Below are 18,661 nucleotides of genomic sequence, written 5' to 3' on the forward strand. Positions count from 1 at the left end.
GGTGTTTCACATATTTAATATTTGTTTTTTATAACATATTAGACTAGAATAAATTTCCTACATCTGCATATATTAATTTTATATACCACTCTGTCAGTTATACAACACAAGACATGTATAGGTAAACATTAAAATGGCAGTGTACCTAGTAATAACTAAATGTTAACAGGATAATAATCAAGTATTCATTTAATGGGAGAGTCTAGTATTTCCTGATAATCCTGCCTTCTTAAATTCCTCCAATAAAGTTTATAACCAGCAAGGACAAAAACACTAATCATAATGATTACCCCTCCAAAAACATCATAGACACTAGGAAATATGTGTAACACTAGAAGCTGCAAGACCATAGCTACTACAATCTCCAGGTGTTGTACTGTGCTGACCAAAGCTGGATGGAATTTGTCCAAAGCATAATAAACTCCTAAGAATGCTGCAGTGGAACAGACGCATATGGCAATGAGATAACTCCAGGTCTCTCCATCTAATGGGATGATGGGTTCCTGAAGAACAAACATAGTAGATATTCCCCAGATTGTCCCAGTCCAACCAAAGGTAAACAGTGCAGTCCACATGCTGATCTTCTCCTTAATAGATCTGTATACTATCATGGAAAGAGCAGTGGTCAGTCCAGCCATCACGGTCATAGTGTACCCAAAGGCTTCTTTCCAGGCATTTAACAAAGAATTGTCTTCATCAACAATGTTGGGGATCATGACAAGACAAACACCTAAGATGCTGCAAACAACTGTAGCCATGTCAACATAAGCCATTTTCTCATCTACAAGTAAAAAAGCCAGAATGGCACTGAAGACTGTGGTCGTGGCTCTCCACATAGTGGTCCCATTGCTGGGAGGAACTATTGAAAATGATGTATAAGCACAGGTGATAGAGATGACATTGCATACACCATAAAAGAAGAGTCGTAATCTGTATCCACTGGGTCCAAAGGGGGCCTCCTGGTAGTAACACACAACTAACACAGATAAGACCTGCAAGACAGAACGGATAAAAATCAGCTCTAGAGATGGAACTTTAGAACGATCAGAAACAAGCCTAGTGATAAGAGCTACACATCCATGAGCCAAAGCAGATCCAAACAGCACTATCCACATTTTTCTGGATTGAAAAATATTTTTTTCTGCAAAGCTCTGGAATTGTCCAATATCATTATTCATTGGGTCTTCTGTTGGCAGAGGACGAGTATCCATGGTTCCAAAGAAAGTTCTTCCTTTTCTTTTCATTTCGCTCAGCAGGCTTTTCTTTGGATTTTCTTCCATAAAATTCCCATAGTCTTCATTGATTTCTTCATATCCATCATCTCCAGGCTGGGGATAATGGGAAGTATATTTCACCATTACCGTGTTGGGATGTATTTTCACCCGTTTTTTAACTGGATATTTTTTGGAGGGAGAAGTATCCATTTCTTCGGATAATCAACTCTATTTAAGGGAAAAAAAAGAGACTAATGTACATATTCAGTTGAAATTTAGTTTTAATTTCTACCATAATCATATGCACCAATTTAATCATACAAAGTAGAGGTTGTGAAAAACCTGCATTTTTCACTCTCATTTGATGCCTGTCCCTATTTCTCATTCTGCTTATTCTTTGTCTCATTCAGCTCTGTTACTTATCTTCACACCACAAACTACTGAAATTGTTCATTCATCTTTTCATTCCTACCCGTTTCCCCATTCATCCAATAAGAAAAACACAGAAAAGTAAATAACAACATAGATAAAACCTTTTCAACAATGAAAAGAAAAAAGGAACACAAGTTCCTATCTATATTATAAATTTTAAACAGAAAGTCCAAAGTTTTTTGTATAATCACTTCTATATAATATCACAATTAGCTTTATAGTACAAATTATAGTCTTTTTAACATTTATTCTGGATTCCTCATAAATACTCGTATTTATAAATAGATCAAAATTAGAAAATAAGTAAAATGGATTTAGTGACAGTCATGCATCGTTGTTCTATACTACCTTTCTGATAAGCAATTGGTCAATACATATTAAGATTTTAACTGAAACTGCCCTTTAATTTAGCAATATCACTTCTAAGATTTTATCCTAAAGAAAGATCACTTATATGTTTAAAAAAAGGAAAAAATAATGTTTTTATATGTGCTTAGATAACATAAAGAAATTATGGAAAGATACAAAATAAACTAATAATTGTTAGGGTGGAACAGGGAATTAGAGTGGAAGACAACATTTATACTGTATACATTTTTGTATTTTTATTTTTGAATCACAATATTGTTCAAAAAATTAAATTACAAACTAAAACAAGATGTTCATCTGCTAAGAAAAAGAGCATACAAAAAAGTGTAGAAAAAATGTATGAATGGGGGTTCACTGTAGCTTACCACAATGACCCTTCATACAATGGAATACTATGCTATATATCCATTAAAAATGATACAGATTTTTATTGACACAGATATGTCCATGATGTTTTGTTAAGTGGAAAAAAAAACTTGTAAGGATTAAATGAGATAATGCATATAAAGAATTTGCCACAGTGCTAGCATATCATGAATTCTCAATAAATGTTAACAAGAATTCAGCTTCCTTTCTTTTTCTTTCACATTTTACCTTTCTTGAAACACTGGGTATCCTCTACATTGTTATTCTTTCTCCAAGACTTGTATTTATTCACTCAGTTCTCTTTTTGTTCTTTTTTTCTAAGAACAATTTCCTCTTTCCTTCCCAATGATTCCTCCCCTCCCCTCTAAAAAATAAAAATAAAAAATAAAAAAGAGTAAACCTTTTTGTTTTTTTGTCCTTATGACATAGTCCCTATCCTTGCCCAAAACTCACCAGTTACAGGATCTTAAACCACGGTCTAGAAATCAAATCCTATTTTGTTCTTTGACACCATTGGGGTAGCCAACTGTTTCATTCCTCTTTACTCTTTTTTCTTCTAAATGACACTATCTTCAGGTGGAAGAAATCATGCAAAAAAAAAAAAAAAGCCACCCGTGCTTCCAAATTCTTCGTTTTCCTAACCTGGACCTCCCACTTGCAGTCCTTCCTACATATTACTATCAAGCTAATCTGATGTTCTTTTATTCTAATTTGTATCAGATTGTGACTTCAGCTTCAACAATCCCAAATTGAATAGTCTTGGTCTCCCAAATAGATATTCCTTCCCTAACTTAAAGTGATTTTTCTCCTCAATACCTCACTGAATTTATGTTTGCAATACCACCATTTCTCCAGTTTCCCAAGCTAGAAACAAAGGAATACTCTGAATTATCCTTTCTGTTGTCACACTTCCATTTTGTCATCAATCTTAATTTTCTTGTCTTTGAAATATTTCTCAGATTTATCCTTCTCCAATTCCATTTTACCTTTGTGATTCTGGATCAGTTTATTGTGAATTCCTGTCTAGAATAGTGTAACCACATCCTAAGTAGCCCCAGTCCTTCTCCCTTAAAGTCCATCTATATTAAACCACTATCACTTTAATCTGTCTTTAAAAGATTCAAAACAAAACAAATATTTCCCTTAAGCTTTCCCCATTTAAGAACTTACAGTGATTTTCTCCTGGCTACCTCACTGAATCTCAACTCTTCTGCCTGGCTCTCCAGACCCTGCCTCATCTAGCCCCTATCAATACTTGGCTCCTTAACACAAATATTGCTGTGATTAGTCCAGTGCCCTCCCTGACCTCACTCCCCACACGTGCATGTCATTTCTCCAAGTCTTTATTCTCACTTGTTTCCTCTGCTCCAACTTTCTAAACACTGCTCATCTTTTAAGAAGGGCCCGTCCAAATTTTGCCTTCTAAAAACAAGACTTCCCTGGCCACTCTAGCCTCTTATTTTTTTTTTCTTCCTTATCTAACATCTGCAGTAGTTCTAATGTTTGTAATGTAGTCATTTAAAGAAAAACTTTAAGATTTTATTTACCCATTTCACAGAGGGAGAGAGAGAGAGAGAGCACAAGCAGCAGAGCTGCAGGCAGAGGGAGTAGCAGGCTCCCTGCTGAGCAGAGAGCCCGACCTGGGGCTTGATCCTAGGACCCTGGGATCATGACCCAAGCCAAAGGCAGACACTTAACCGACTGAGCCACCTAGGCACCCCTAATCATTTTATTATTTAGTTGTCTCAACTCAGTGGAGTTTTGTCTCTAGTCATTGTACCCGAATTTACTATGTGAAATCTCCTTTCCTTGCTAGTCAGTTGCTGACATCTGTTAGAACTCTTAACTTCTCATTGTTAAGAGTGCTGTCCATTGTTAAAATTTTGTCCTATATCCATTCAAAGCTTTCCCCTTTCCCATTGCAGGCCAGATTTGTAGCTCCAGGAACATGGATAGGGAGAGGATGTGGCCTGCCATTTTACTCCTTCTCTCATTCCCTCCCTTTGGAGTCTGCGGGAGGGCGTTGCGGTCTGCCTCTGGGACACCTCCTCCATCTTCCTATTCTAGGCTCCAGCTCCCCTGGTGTATTGGCCCAGGGAAGAAGGAAAAGGGACACAATGTTTTATATTGGCTGCTACTGTGTGATGTCTTTTTGATGTATAAACTTGGCTGGGCTGAACTACATTCCCCAGTTATTTAATCAAACGTTAATATAGGTGTTGCTGTGGAGGCATTTTACAGATGTGATAAAAGTCCCTAATCAGGGGCATCTGTGTGGCTCAGTTGGTTAAGCCTCCAACTCTTGATTTTAGCTCATCATGATCTCAGGGTCATGAGATCGAGCCCCATGTCCAGCTCTACACTGAGCATGGAGCCTGCTTAAGATTCTCTCTCCCTGGGGCGCCTGGGTGGCTCAGTCATTGAGCGTCTGCCTTCGGCTCAGGGCGTGATCCCAGAGTCCTGGGATGGAGCCCCACATCGGGCTCCTCTGCTGGGAGTCTGCCTCTTCCTCTCCCACTCCCCCTGCCTGTGTTCCCTCTCTCGCTGGCTGTCTCTCTCTCTGTTAATAAATAAATAAAATCTTTAAAAAAAAAAAAAAGATTCTCTCTCCCGCTCCCTCTGCCCCACCCCACCCACACCCCACCACCACTCACACATGCCCTCTCTCTTAGAAAAAAAAAAAAATCCCTAATCAGTTGGCTTTAAGTTAATCAAAAGAAAAGTCTATTCTGTATGGGCCTGACCTAATTGGGTAAGCCCTTTAAAAGAGGGCTTAGGCCTTTCTTGAGCTTGGAGATTATTGATGCCCTTGGAGTTCCAGCCTGCTCATGATCTTTTCCTTACTGCCTATGGGCAATAAGCTTCAGCCTGTGCTCATGGGGTTCCAACATGCTCTTGATCTTCTCTTCCTGACTGCCTCCCCTAAAGACTTCAGACCCTTTTATCCAGCCCCCACAATTATATTAGCCAATTCCTTGTAATAAATCTCTTACTGGTTCTGGGCCTTAGGTTGAACCCCGACTCTGATAACATGTTGGAATTCACTCCTTCATTGTTGTCTTTGTTTCTCTGTTAACTCTGATAGGTCACTGATACTCTCAAGGTTGTAGGTATCCAAATACAGGCTATCTTGGGTAAATTTTGTAGGACCTCCCCAGTGCATAAATCCCTGATGTGAGAGCACCTCTTAACCTAGGTCTTATGGCCCAAAGACAGCTCTCTTCGGCAGGCACCAACAGTATCCACTCGGTCCCAGGAACTCACCTATCGTTACCACTCCAGTGAGCGTACAGATCATCTGCCGCTGCCCCCCTCCTCTCCAATTTTATTTTTCTTTGTTCAGGCAAGTGAAGGGCAAATTAAAATGTGCTGTCTAAACAGGCTTCCAAATGGGGAATGAGAAGGTACATTCAATCATTGCACATAATGATCTGGTTACCTTCACAGTCAGCTAGAAGGGGGGACTTGCCTCTCCCTTCTCCCATAAGGAAAAAGCATAACATTTTTCTTTTTTTTTTTTTATAATGATTTTTTATTATATTATGTTAGTCACCATACAGTACATCCCCAGTTTCCGATGTAAGGTTCGATGATTCATTAGTTGTGTATAACACCCAGTGCACCATGCAATACGTGCCCTCCTTACTACCCATCACCGGCCTATCCCATTCCCCCACCCCCCTCCCCTCTGTGGCCCTCAGTTTGTTTCTCATAGTCCATAGTCTCTCATGTTTCATTCCCCCTTCTGATTACCCCCCCCTTTCTTTATCCCTTTCTTCCCCTACTGATCATCCTAGTTCTTATGTTCCATAGATGAGAGAAATCATATGATAGTTGTCTTTCTCTGCTTGACTTATTTCACTTAGCATTATCTCCTCCAGTGCCATCCAAGGCATAACATTTTTCTTAAACCAAAGACCCGTAACAGATAATATGACCCCTGTGACAGACTATACTTTCCGAAGAGAACCACAAATCTAGTATCTCCCAACTTAATGTTTGGGATTTTTTAAAATGTGAATTTAACATTATTAAATACAGAGGTGGAGTCTATATCCCCTCCCATTAAAAGTAGGTAGGCTTTTGTGACAGTTTCAACCAATAGAGTATGGCAGAGGTGACATATTGTGACTTCTGAGGCTAGGTCATAAAAGGTGCTATAGCTATGCCTTCCTAGCTGCAATACTTGTGCTTGGAGCTCTAAGCCAACAGATAAGCAGTCTGACTGCTCTGAGGCTACCAAGGTACGAGGAAGCTCAAACTAGCCCACGCAGAGAAACCATATGGAAGGTCCTCACTTGGCCAACCCCCTCCAGCTGCTCCAACCCCCTGCTGTTCCAACTGTAGTCACCCACCTGACTTCAAGTATAGAAGAGACCCTGAGTCGGAATCTCCTGCCAAGTCCTTCCCAAATTCCTGAAATTCTACAGAAACTATAATAGATAATAAAATGATTGCTGCATTAAGCTACTCAGCTTTGGAGTGATTTGTTACCTGCAGTAGATAACTGGAACACCCCACTGTCCTCCCCAGTATTTTAAGGAATGGGAAAGAATAGTGATCTCAGTGATAGCTAAAGTGAAAGTCCTCTTATATCTGGCCCTAACTGATGGGCTTTTGAAAGTGGAACATTTGGTGGTGCCTGGGTGGCTCAGTCAGTTAAGTGATCTCTACACAGGTCTGGATCTCAGGGTCATGAGTTCAAGCTAAAAGGAAGGAAGGTGGGAAGGGAAGGGAAGGGAAGGGAAAGGAAAGGAAATAGGGCAAAATGTTCCCCTTTTCATTTTAGGATCATGGATGTTCATTCCGAAGCAAGAGAAAAGTTTTATTCTACATCCTGTTAAGCATACATTAGAGTATTTAATCCTAGTCCAACTGCATACTTTAAACTATTATTTGCACTGTGCAATTTTTGTTCTTTCTGTCAATGGATTAGTCTATAACAGGTGTCTCTCAACACTATTAATATTATATTGTATCCCACTGATTCAAAAATCACTTTATACTAAAAGATACGTAAAAATCACCTCTCTAATTTTCATTTAATTTCATTTAATTAATTTAATTAATTTCATTTAATTTCAGGTTTCATGAATACAGTTCTTAAACAGAACCTGAAATCCTAACTAGTTCTTACATTTTTGCACATGTAAGTCAACATGTGTCCATCTCAATAAATACTGAGGTACCATAAGCCCAGCACCATGCTAGACTCTATAAATACAAAGATAAAACTCCCTGTACTCATAGAGCTCGCAGACTATGGAAGAGACAAGGAAAGTCAAAATTTAATATTTTAATAAGTTAATAATGCAAGCTACATGAAATTCAAGGAGATGGAGCACATACAAAGGGCATCTAACCCAGTTATGGGGGAGTCTTAGCAAGTTTCCAGGTAAAAAGGATACCTGAATTAACTGTATGCATATGTAACAATTTATCAAGTATAGAGGAGAAAAAAACATTTTTTCTAGAGGTAATAAATTTAAAAGAAATGTTGGTTTTGAGTTTTGGCTCTGCCACCAACCAGAGTAATAATGATGTCTATTTTAAGAGAAAGAGTTTTAGATGGTAATTATTGGGATCCTTTGATCAGCTCTCTTCAAAATCAGTTTGTCTTTTTAATGATTTCGCACTTCTAGTATTTTGATATCTCCCATGCAAGACCACAGTGCAGTTCAGTGATCTACCACCTGTTCAAAGTTGCTCTGATCAATGTGCCAACTCTACTTCTCCTTCCTCACAGAGGCAAAGGGTCTGAACTAATCTCACGGCTCAGAGCTCTTCTAACAAAGATTTATGTGAGAAGGTGCCCTCCAAGGCAGAGGTGTGCATTTCAGTTGTGTAGAACAACTCAGCTGAGTAGACGGAATATGAAACAAGAGGACCAGAGGACCAGCCTGCCTGGCTACAAATGTACCAACCTGAAATGCTCAACACAAATGGGTCAAAAGGACACACAATTTGGTGTCTGCTTGCACAGTGGGGACAATTGAGTGTGGCAAGCCTGAAATCGATATTTTTTTTTTAAAGATTTTATTTATTTATGCGACAGAGATAGAGACAGCCAGCGAGAGAGGGAACACAGCAGGGGGAGTGGGAGAGGAAGAAGCAGGCTCATAGCGGAGGAGCCTGATGTGGGGCTCGATCCCATAACGCTGGGATCACGCCCTGAGCCGAAGGCAAACGCTTAACCGCTGTGCCACCCAGGCGCCCCTGAAATCAATATTTTTGTCCAAAAGAGGCACTGTTTCCTAAGTACATTCTACTGCATAAGGCCCACGATCAGTTTTCTCCTAAAACTGAGAAAATTAACACTGACTTTCCTACTGTCTTGGTAGGAATCCTTGGGACAATCCCCTCATAGTACCTAAAGCAAAGGCTACCTGATAGTGAGGGTTTCTTTCTTAAGTTACCAGAATGATCCCTATAGTGATAAAAAGTCTTAGCTGTAATGAATCATGGAACATTACATCAAAAACTAAGGATGTACTGAATGGTGACTAACATAACACAATAAAAAATTATTATAAAAAAATTTAAAAAAAAAGAGAAAAAAAAGTCTTAGCTATAGGGGTGCCTGGGTAGCTCAGTTGGTTAGGCATTTGACTTCAGCTCAGATCACGATCTTGGGAGTCCTGGGACTGAGCCCTGTGTCAGACTCCCCACTCACTGAGGAGTCTGCCTGTCCCTCTCCTTCTGCCCCTTCCCCTGCTGGTGCTCTCTCTGTCTCTCACTCAAATAAATAAATAAAATCTTTTTTTTTAAAGCCTTAGCTATAAATCTGGCTACTACAATTTTTTTATAATATAGTGGTTTAAATATGAGTACTAACGTGATACTTAAAACTTATGAATAAAATTGGCTTTTAAATAAATATAAAGAACTGCTAGGTTACTACCTTAGACCTGAGCAGTCTAGCCCTAAGACACCTTATTACCCCACTTTGCTTGGATAGTCCTGTCCCTGAGTGAAAATGAAAAGACTACACCTAACTGATCACCTAAAAGGGAGGACGCAACAACCACCTTTCCAGGATATCTTGAGACATCAGGACATGCAGAGGTTCTGTCCTGAGACCTGCTGAGAGAAGCCATTCTTCCCTCCAAGTTGATGAAAAGGGCCCACATTCTGATGCTCCAAAGGCTACCAGCATGATTCTATCCATCCTTAGGCTAAACCCTGGCTGGCATAACCCTTAACACTCCTCTTTGAATAGGGATCCTTCTCTTTTCCCCACTGCAACTCCTAAAGATCAGGAGCGACTCGAGGCAGCATTTAAGTTTGCTTGTGCTTTATTAATACTCTTTGAGCCTGTATCTTTGTGTAAAGGTACACTGCTTCTAAACTCCCACCTCTCAAACTAGAAAATTACTTCTTAAGTAAACTAATAGAGTCTGAAAGACAAGAATATTGATAATAAGTGAGAAATAACAGAGTAGAAGGTAAAGGACATGCTCTATCTTGTATCAGGCACACTTGGGAAGAGAAGAATTTATCATGAGGAATTACATGTTTGCCTTTCTTAGAAGGTGTGATAATATTCATGTTGCATGGAAGTGGCAAATAATCAAAACGAACCAAGTATATATCAAAAAATGAAACTGAACAGTTAATGAAGATATAAAAGAGGGGTACAGGAAAAGTTAATGGTACAAGACTTCAATCAAATACTCAGATTATATAGGAACCCATCGTAGGCAAATATGACAGAAGAATAAATAATAAGAGGAGACATAGAGTCTAGTACTCTCCTATGGTAAACCAACTGAATATGACCTCTATATATAATATAGTAATATTATATTATTATAATATATATTTTATATATACTATAATATTATATAATATTATATATTATATACAATATATATAATATATATTATATAATAATATAAATAATATAAAATGAAATTTCAGAGCAAATTCAGATGTATTACTTGGCTCATATATACTATATGTAATGGCAGAACTTTCAATAAAAATATCACTCATATTACATCAGATTATTGCTGACAAAGAGCAGTCCGTTTACATCTCTCTTAGGAAAAAAATATATAAGGCAAATAATCATTTCCCCTTTTGTAACACTTAGATTAAAGCACCCTTGCAATGAGCTATCAGAAAGAGACTAAGGAGACAAAGAAGACCTTGATTTAGCCAAACATCATGACAATATTTTCAGCACTCTAACAGAAACAATCAGAAATAGGATAAAAAGCAAGAATAGGAAATCAGATAGAATAAAGAAAGGCAAACTAATGGCTCTAAAATCCAGAAAACAGAAGGAAAGATGGAAGAAAATAATAGCAATACCATCAATAGCCAGATACATTGCTATTTACATTTTACAGATAATGTGCTAAGCACTAAACGTGGGTCAACTCAGCTTTGAGAGGAAGTGAAACCTTAGGAGGTTTAAGAGTAGGGGAGCATTGGTGGGGGTGGAACATTAAAAATTGGGAGAAAGCCAATGACCTACCTCACTTTAAACTGAAAGAACTTAAAAGGAGGTAAAAGAAGGTATTTACTTCAGGAAACTAATTTGATGGACATTATTGGACACACTGTGTGTGAAGGGCACCAGGTAGGCAACGTGGAGCAGGTCAGGAGGTTCTATTGTTAAAAAGAATTTGTTCCAGGAGGTTGTCTAGAACTTCGTCACACGGTACCCCAAATTAGTCTCTCCTCCCTACTCTTCTCTCCTCTCCTCTTCCCAGTCCCCTCCCTCTTTCCCTACTTTACCTTCTCAACTTTACTCCGTCCCCCACAGGAGCCCTGTGTGACGTTCTAGCCCAGGAGTAGCTACCACTTATTCACGCAAATGATCTCACAAAAAATATTTATTTCATTGCCTTAAATGAAGCAGTATCACTGTCAGAACACATTCTGCTTTCAGAATAACAAAACTATTTTCATTTTCCTGAAATCATACGTTCTCTGACAGGTAATAGGGGTGATGATGACAATATACCTGTATAGAAAGTAGGAGAAAAATCTCAAATACATGACCACTCCTACCACTGAGAATCTCACCCTAAAACCTGGCTTCCTGCCATTCAAACTAATTGTACACATTTTCACTCCTCTGGGCCTCTTCCCCGTGCCACTTGATACTCAGCCTCTGCCTCTTGTCATTTTATTCTCTTTGTGTATGACAATGTTAAGTTTTAGAAAGTAGTAGTTCCTGGGGTGCCTGGGTGGCTCAGTTGGTTAAGTGTCCAACTATTGATTTCAGCTCAGGCTCAGGTCATGATCTCAGGGTCATGAGATGAGCCCTGCGCCATGCTCCATCCTGGGTAAGAAGCCTGCTTGGGATTCTCTCTCTCCTTCTCCCCCCTCCCTCCTCCTTCTCTCCCTCTCTCCCTCTCTCTAAAAAAAAGTACGGGTTCCTCCAGCATGTGTTTGGTGGGCAGGGGGTGGGAGTGGAGGAGGAGAACCTATGTGCCTGAACAGATGAATGGATAAAGAAAATGTGGTATATTCATACAATCAAATATTATTCAGCCATAAAAATGAACGAAGTTCCAATATATACTACGACATGGACAAACCTTGAAGACATTATGCTAATTAAATAAGCCAGACACAAAAGGACAGCTATTGTATAATTCCACTTAAATGAGGTATTTAGAATAGGCAAGTTCATAAAAAGAGGAAATAGATTAGAAGTTACCAGGTGCTGGGAGGAGGGAAAATGGGGAATTATGCTCAATAGTTATAGAGATTCTGTTTGGGGTAAGAAAAATGGTTTGGAAATAGTACTAATGGTTGCACAACATTGTGAATATAATTAATGGCATTGACTTATACACTTAAACAAAGCTAATACGGTAATTTTTGTGTTATGTATATTTTACCACAAGTTTTAAGTTTTAAAAAGCCGTGGGGGGGAGCAGAGTTGCAGTTTCTCCTGTGTGGCTTGGGGGAAAGGAGGCGGCAATGCTAGGCACTGGTATTTTTTTAAAACCTCCCTAGCAATCCTAATGCATAATTTGCTTATGCAAGAACCACCTAATTGGTTATCTAAGGGCCCTTCTGGCTTTAAGATTTAACAATTCCATGCACTGCTGCATGATTGAAGAAGACAGAGTAGCACACGGCTGGAAATTTAAAACAAAACAAAACAAAATGAATACTGAAGCCAGACTGACTGGATTTGAATCTTAACTCAGAACTTATTAAATATATGGCTTTAGGCAACTGTGTAACTTCTTTGCCTATTTCCTCTTCTGTAAAATACGATAATGATAATACTACCTCATAGGGTAGAATGAGACAACTAAATCAGTTATTGCAGGAGTGCCTGGGTGGTTCAGTTGGTGGGGTGTCCGACTCTTGGTTTTGGCTCAAGTCATGATCTCAGGGTTGTGGGATGGAGTCCCACCTCAGGCTCCATGCTCAGCATGGGGTCTGCTTGAGGTTCTCTGCCTCTCCCTCTCCATCTGCCCCTCCCTCTGCTGGCTGTCTCTCTCTCTCAAATAAATAAAAGAAATCTTTAAAAATAATCAATCAGTTAATACACACAAAACATTTAGTATCTGGCATCTAGCAAGTGTTCAATATATTTTAGTTTTTCTTTCACATTATTCTATCTGCCTGGAATGACCTGGTCCTCCCCCTTTTTGTCCTTGTCTCTCGTTGAGCTCATATTTGTGCTTTAGTGGTTTGCTCAAGCTGTTACTTCCTCCGTTGCAGTCTTCCTTGGCCTCTCCCATTGTTGTGCCCCTCTGTCCCTGAATTCATTTGTTTATATCCTGTCTTTCCCACCAGATGGTATACTTCTTGATAGCAGACTTTCTCACCATTTTATCCTTAGCTCCTAACACAGTACCTGGAACATACTGGCACTCAATAAATGTTTTTTGGATAGAATGAAATGGATTTCAAAACCAAGAGGGAGACATGGAAAAGAATAGGGAATATTAAGACTACTGACATCTCAGGAACCCCTGGGTGGCTCGGTGGCTTAAGCCTTCAGCTCAGGTCATGATCCTGGGGTCCTGGGATCAAATACCACATCAGCCCCCTTGCTCAGCATGGAGCCTGCTTCTCCCTCTCCTCCCTGCTTGCGCTCGCACACAATTCAAAATGGATTAATGACTTGCATGTAAGACCTGAAACCATAAAATCCCTAGAAGAAACCACAAGCAGTGAGCTCTCTGACATTGGTTTTAGCAATATTTTTTTGGACCGGTCTCCTCAGGCAATGGCAACAAAAGCTAAAACAAACAAAGGGAATTACCTCAAGCTAAAAAGCCTTTGTAAGGAAAGCATTAACAAAACAAAATGGCAAACTTCCGACTCAGAGAAGATATTTGCAAATCATAGATCCAATAAGGGTTTAAAATCCAAAATATATAAAGAACTTACACAACTTAATATCAAAAAACCAACCAGACTGAAAATGGACAGAGGACTGGAATAGACATTTTTCCAAAGAAGACGTACAGATGGCCAACTGGCATTTTTGTGTTTGTGAACACAACATTTTTGTGTTTGTGAAATGCAAATCAAAAACACAATGAGCTACCACCTCATACCACCCACACATAATCAGATTGGCTATTATCAAGAAGGCAAAAAATACCAATTGTTGGGGAGGATGTGGAGAAAAGAGAACTCTCTAACACTGTTGGCAGGAATGAAAATTGGTGCAGCCACTAGGGATAAAAGTATAGAGAGTCCTCAAAAAATTAAAAATATAACTACCATATAATCCAGCAATCCCACTTCTGGTTATTTATCCGAAAGAACGAAAACACCAATTCGAGAGATATGCATCCCTATGTTCATTATGTACAATGGCCAAGAAATGGAAACAACCTAAATGTTCATTGATAGATGAATGGATAAAGATGTGGTATATATATACAATGGACTCAGTCATTAAAAAAGAATGGTATCTTACCATCTGTGACAACATGGATGGACCTAGAGGGTATTATGTTCAGTGAAAAAAGTCAGATAGAGAGAGGCATATACTGTATGATTTTACTTATATGTGGAATCTAAGGAACAAAACAAACTAAAACAGTAATAGACTCATAGATATAAGAAACAAACTGTTGGCTACCAGAGAGGGGAGGGGCTGGGGGGTTATGAAATAGGTGAGGGGTATTAAGAGGTACAAACTTCCAGCTATAAAATCAGTCATGAGGATGAAGAATACAGCATAGGGAATACAGTCAATAATATTTAATAACTTTGTATGGTGACAGATTGTAACTAGATTTGTGAGGATCAATTTTTTAATGTTTAAAATATCAAACCACTATGGTGTATACCTGAAACTAATAGGATATTGTATGTCAATTATACTTCATTTTATAAAAAAGAAAAAAAAAAGAATACTGACATCTCTGTAGGGTCTTACAGGCCCAGATATCCACATAATCCCTCTCTTAGTATCTGCTAAGTTATTGGTAATCTTAGGTAACTGAAAACCTTGTTTCTCTTGATAATTAAAATTACAGAAATGTTCAGAAGAATTTTCCCTATTTTCTGCCTTTACCCTCTGTATCAGTGACAGCTCTCCAGAGAAACAGAATCAATAGGATGTACATATATAGGCATACTTCAAAGAAATTGAGGGTTCAGTTCCAGACCACCTCAATAAAGCAAATACCACTATAAAACAAGTCAAATTAATTTTCTGGTTTCCCGGTGCATATAAAAGTTATGTTTATACTGTACTGGAGTCTATTAAGTGTGCAATAGCATTATGTCTTTAAAATGTACATACCTTAATTTTAAAATATTTTATTGTCAAAAAATTCTAATCATCATCTGAGCTTTCAGCAAGTCATAATCTTTTTCCTGGTGGAGGGTTTTGTCTTGATGTTGATGGCTGCTGATAGATCAGATGGTGGTTGCTGAAGTTTGGGGTGGCTGGGACAATTATTTCTAAAATAAGAGAACAATGAAGTTTGCCACATTGGTTGACTCTTCCTTTCACAAATGATTTCTCTGTAGGATGTGATGCTGTTTGATAAGCATTTTATCCACAGTAAAACTTCTTTCAAAATTGGAGTCAAGGGGCACCTGGGTGGCTTAGTCGGTTAAGTGTCTGCCTTCGGCTCAGGTCATGATCCCAGGGTCCTGGGATTGAACTCCGCATCAGGCTCCCTGCTCACTGGGGAGCCTGCTTCTCCCCTTCCTTCTGCTGCTCCCCCCGCTTGTGCTCTCTCTCTCTCTCTCTCTGTCAAATAAATAAATAAAGTCTTTTTTAAAACACTTAAAAAAAAACCCAAAAAACAAAATTGGAGTCAATCCCCTCAAACCCTGCCACTGTTTTATCAGCTAAGTTTATATAATACTCTAAATCCTTTGCTGCCATTTCAACAGTCTTCACAACACCTTCACCAGGCGTAGATGCCATCTCAAGAAACCACTCCTTTGCTCATCCATACAAAGCAACTTCTCGTCTGTTAGTTTTATAATGAGACTTCAGCAATTCCATTACATCTTCAGGCTCCACTTCTAATTCTAGTTCTCTTGCTATTTCTACACATTTGCAGTTGACTTCCTCCACTGAAGTCTTGAACCCCTCAAAGTCATCCATGGGGGTTAGAATCAACTTCTTCCAAACTTCTGTTAATGTTGTTATTTTGACCTCTTTCCATGAATCACAAATGTTCTTAATGACATCTAAATGGCAAATCTCAGGGCGCCTGGGTGGCTCAGTAAGTTAAGCATCTGCCTTCAGCTCAGGTCAGTCTGCTTTTCCCAAGAGAGAATCTCCCTCTACCTGCTGTTCCCCCTGCTTGTACTCTCTCTCTCTCTCTCTCTCTCTCTCTCTCTCTGTGTGTGTAAAATAAATAAATAAAATCTTCAAAAAAAATGGCAAATCTCTGGGACAAGATAGCAAGAGAGAGCATGAGTGGGGAGGTGAGGGAGAAGCAGGCTCCCCACTAAGCAGGGAGCCCAATGCAGGGCTCGATCCCAGGACCCTGAGATCATGACCCGAGCTAAAGGCAAATGCTTAACTGAATGAGCCACCCAGGTACTCCTTGAAATGTATTTCTTAAATAGTAAGACTTGAAAGTTGAAATTACTCCTTGATCCATGGGCTTCAAAGTGGTGGTTGTGTTAGCAGGCATGAAAACAACATTAATCTTAGACATCTCCATCAGAGTTCTTGGTGACTAGGTACATTGTCAATGAGCAGTAATATTTTGAAAGGAATTTTTTTTTTCTGAGCAGTAGCTCTCAATAGTGGGCTTAAAGTATTCAGTGAACCATGTTGTAAACAGATGTACTGTTGTCCAGGCTTTGCTGTTCCATTTAAAGAGAGCACCGGCAGAGTAAATTTAGCATAATTCTTAAGGGCTCTAGGATTTTTGGAGTGATAAATGGCCATTGGCTTCAACTTAAAGTCACCAGCTGCACCGGCCCCTAACAAGAGGGTCATGCTGTCCTTTGAAGCTCTGAAGCCTGGCATTGACTTCTCTCTAGCTATGAAAGTCCTAGATGGAATCTTCTTCCAATAGAAGGCGGTTTCTACCTACAACGGAAATCTGCTGTTTAGTGCAGCCACCTTCGTTAAGATCTTCTGGATAATTTGCTGCAGCTTCTACGCCAGCACTTGCTGCTTGCACTTCAATGTCATGGAGATGCTTCTTTCCTTAAACTTCATGAACCAACCTCTGCTAGTTTCAAGATTTTCTTTCGAAAATAACCTCCTTACCTCTCTCAGCCTTCATAGAATTGAGGAGAGTCAGGGCTTTGCTTAATTTTTTGCTTAATTTCCCATTAAGGAAATGTTATGACTGGTTTGATCCTCTATCCAGACCATAAAACGTTCTCCGTGTCAGCAATAAGGCTGTCTTGCCTTGTTATACTTGTGTGTTCCCTGGAGTATCTCATTTAATTTCCTTCAAGAACTTTTCCTCTGCATCCACCACTTGGCTTTTTGCACAAGCGTCCTAGCTTACAACCTACCTTGGCCTTCAACAGGCCTTCCTCATTAAGCTTAATCACTTATGGCCTTTAAAGTAAGAGACATGAGACTCCTCCTTGCACATGAATACTTAACAGGCCATTGTTGGGTTATTAATTAGCCTAATTTTAATGTTGTATCTCAGGGAATAAGGAGGCCTGAGGAGAGAGAGAAAGAGGGGAACAGCTAGTCAATGGAGTAGTCAGAACCCATACAACATTTATTAAGTTTGCAATCTTATATGGACACAGTTCATGGAACTCCAAAACAGTTACAATAGTAACATCAAAAATCACTGATCACAGATCACCATAACAAATATATCAATAATGAAAAACTCTGAAATGTTGCAAAAATTATCAAAATGTGATACAGACATGAAGTGAGCAAATGTTGTGGGACAAATGACACCAATAGACACAAGGTTGCCACAAAGCCTCAATTAGTAAAAATGCACTATCTGTGAAGCACACTAAAGCAATGTGCAATAAATGAGGTATGCCTATATACATATACAGAGATTTATTTTAAGGAATTGATTCATGTGATTGTGGTGCCTGACAAAACCAGTATCTTCAGGGTAGGCCAGCAGGCTGGAAACCCAGGGAAGAGTTGCAATTCAAGCTCAAATAGTCTGAATTCCCTTCTTCTCAGCAGATATTAGTCTTTTCTATTAAGGCCTTCAACTGCTTTGATGAGGCCCACCCACATTATGGAAAGCTATCTGCTTTACTCGATTCCAGGGATTTAAGTGTAAATCTTATCCAAAGACCCCTTCACAGAAATATGTAGAATAATCTTTGACCAGCCAAGTTGACACACAAAATGAATTATCACAGCCTCATCCTCTGCTTGTCCTTCACATGTGCAAAAGTTCTGGCTATTTCAAACTATAGGAAGCTCTTTCAAAATGTCATGCTATTTCATGCCTCTGGGTTTTTACATATGCCATTCCTTCTTTGTGGAATACTCTTTTCCTACTTTTTCACCTCGTAAATTCCTGCTCATTCTTCAAGGCTCAGATTAAATATCACCTTCTCTGGAAAATTTCCCTAGGCCTACCTCTTATCTCCATCTAAGTTAGATGCCCACCCCCATTCTTTCATTATATCTTTGATCATAGAATTTATTGCTTTGAACTACAACTGTGTTTTTGTCTTTCTCTCCCACTAAACCTGTGAGAGTTTTCACCCCACAGGTATTAAAATTAGATATTACCAATTTTTATATTTTCAGCACCTAGCACAGTGCTTGGCGTGAGATAGGTGTTCAGTAAGTGTTTGCTGAATGAATGAAGGGACTATTTTTTTAATGAAGCAAATTTTGTTAAGAACAAAAT

At 39.1% G+C, this 18,661-nt stretch overlaps 1 protein-coding gene across 1 annotated transcript in view; it reads right to left on the reverse strand.

The window, feature by feature from the left end:
* Window positions 1-18,661, reverse strand: part of SLC35G2 (solute carrier family 35 member G2) — a 40,446-nt gene continuing 21,785 nt past the window's right edge. Inside the window, exon 2 of the mRNA XM_026497093.4 lies at window positions 1-1,442. Coding sequence (XP_026352878.1) covers window positions 186-1,424 — 1,239 coding nt within the window. The 5' untranslated portion in view covers window positions 1,425-1,442 and the 3' untranslated portion in view covers window positions 1-185. The remainder of the gene's footprint in view (window positions 1,443-18,661) is intronic.

Source organism: Ursus arctos, unplaced genomic scaffold, assembly GCF_023065955.2.
Source record: "Ursus arctos isolate Adak ecotype North America unplaced genomic scaffold, UrsArc2.0 scaffold_20, whole genome shotgun sequence".
In the NCBI taxonomy this organism is placed as follows: Eukaryota; Metazoa; Chordata; class Mammalia; order Carnivora; family Ursidae; genus Ursus; species Ursus arctos.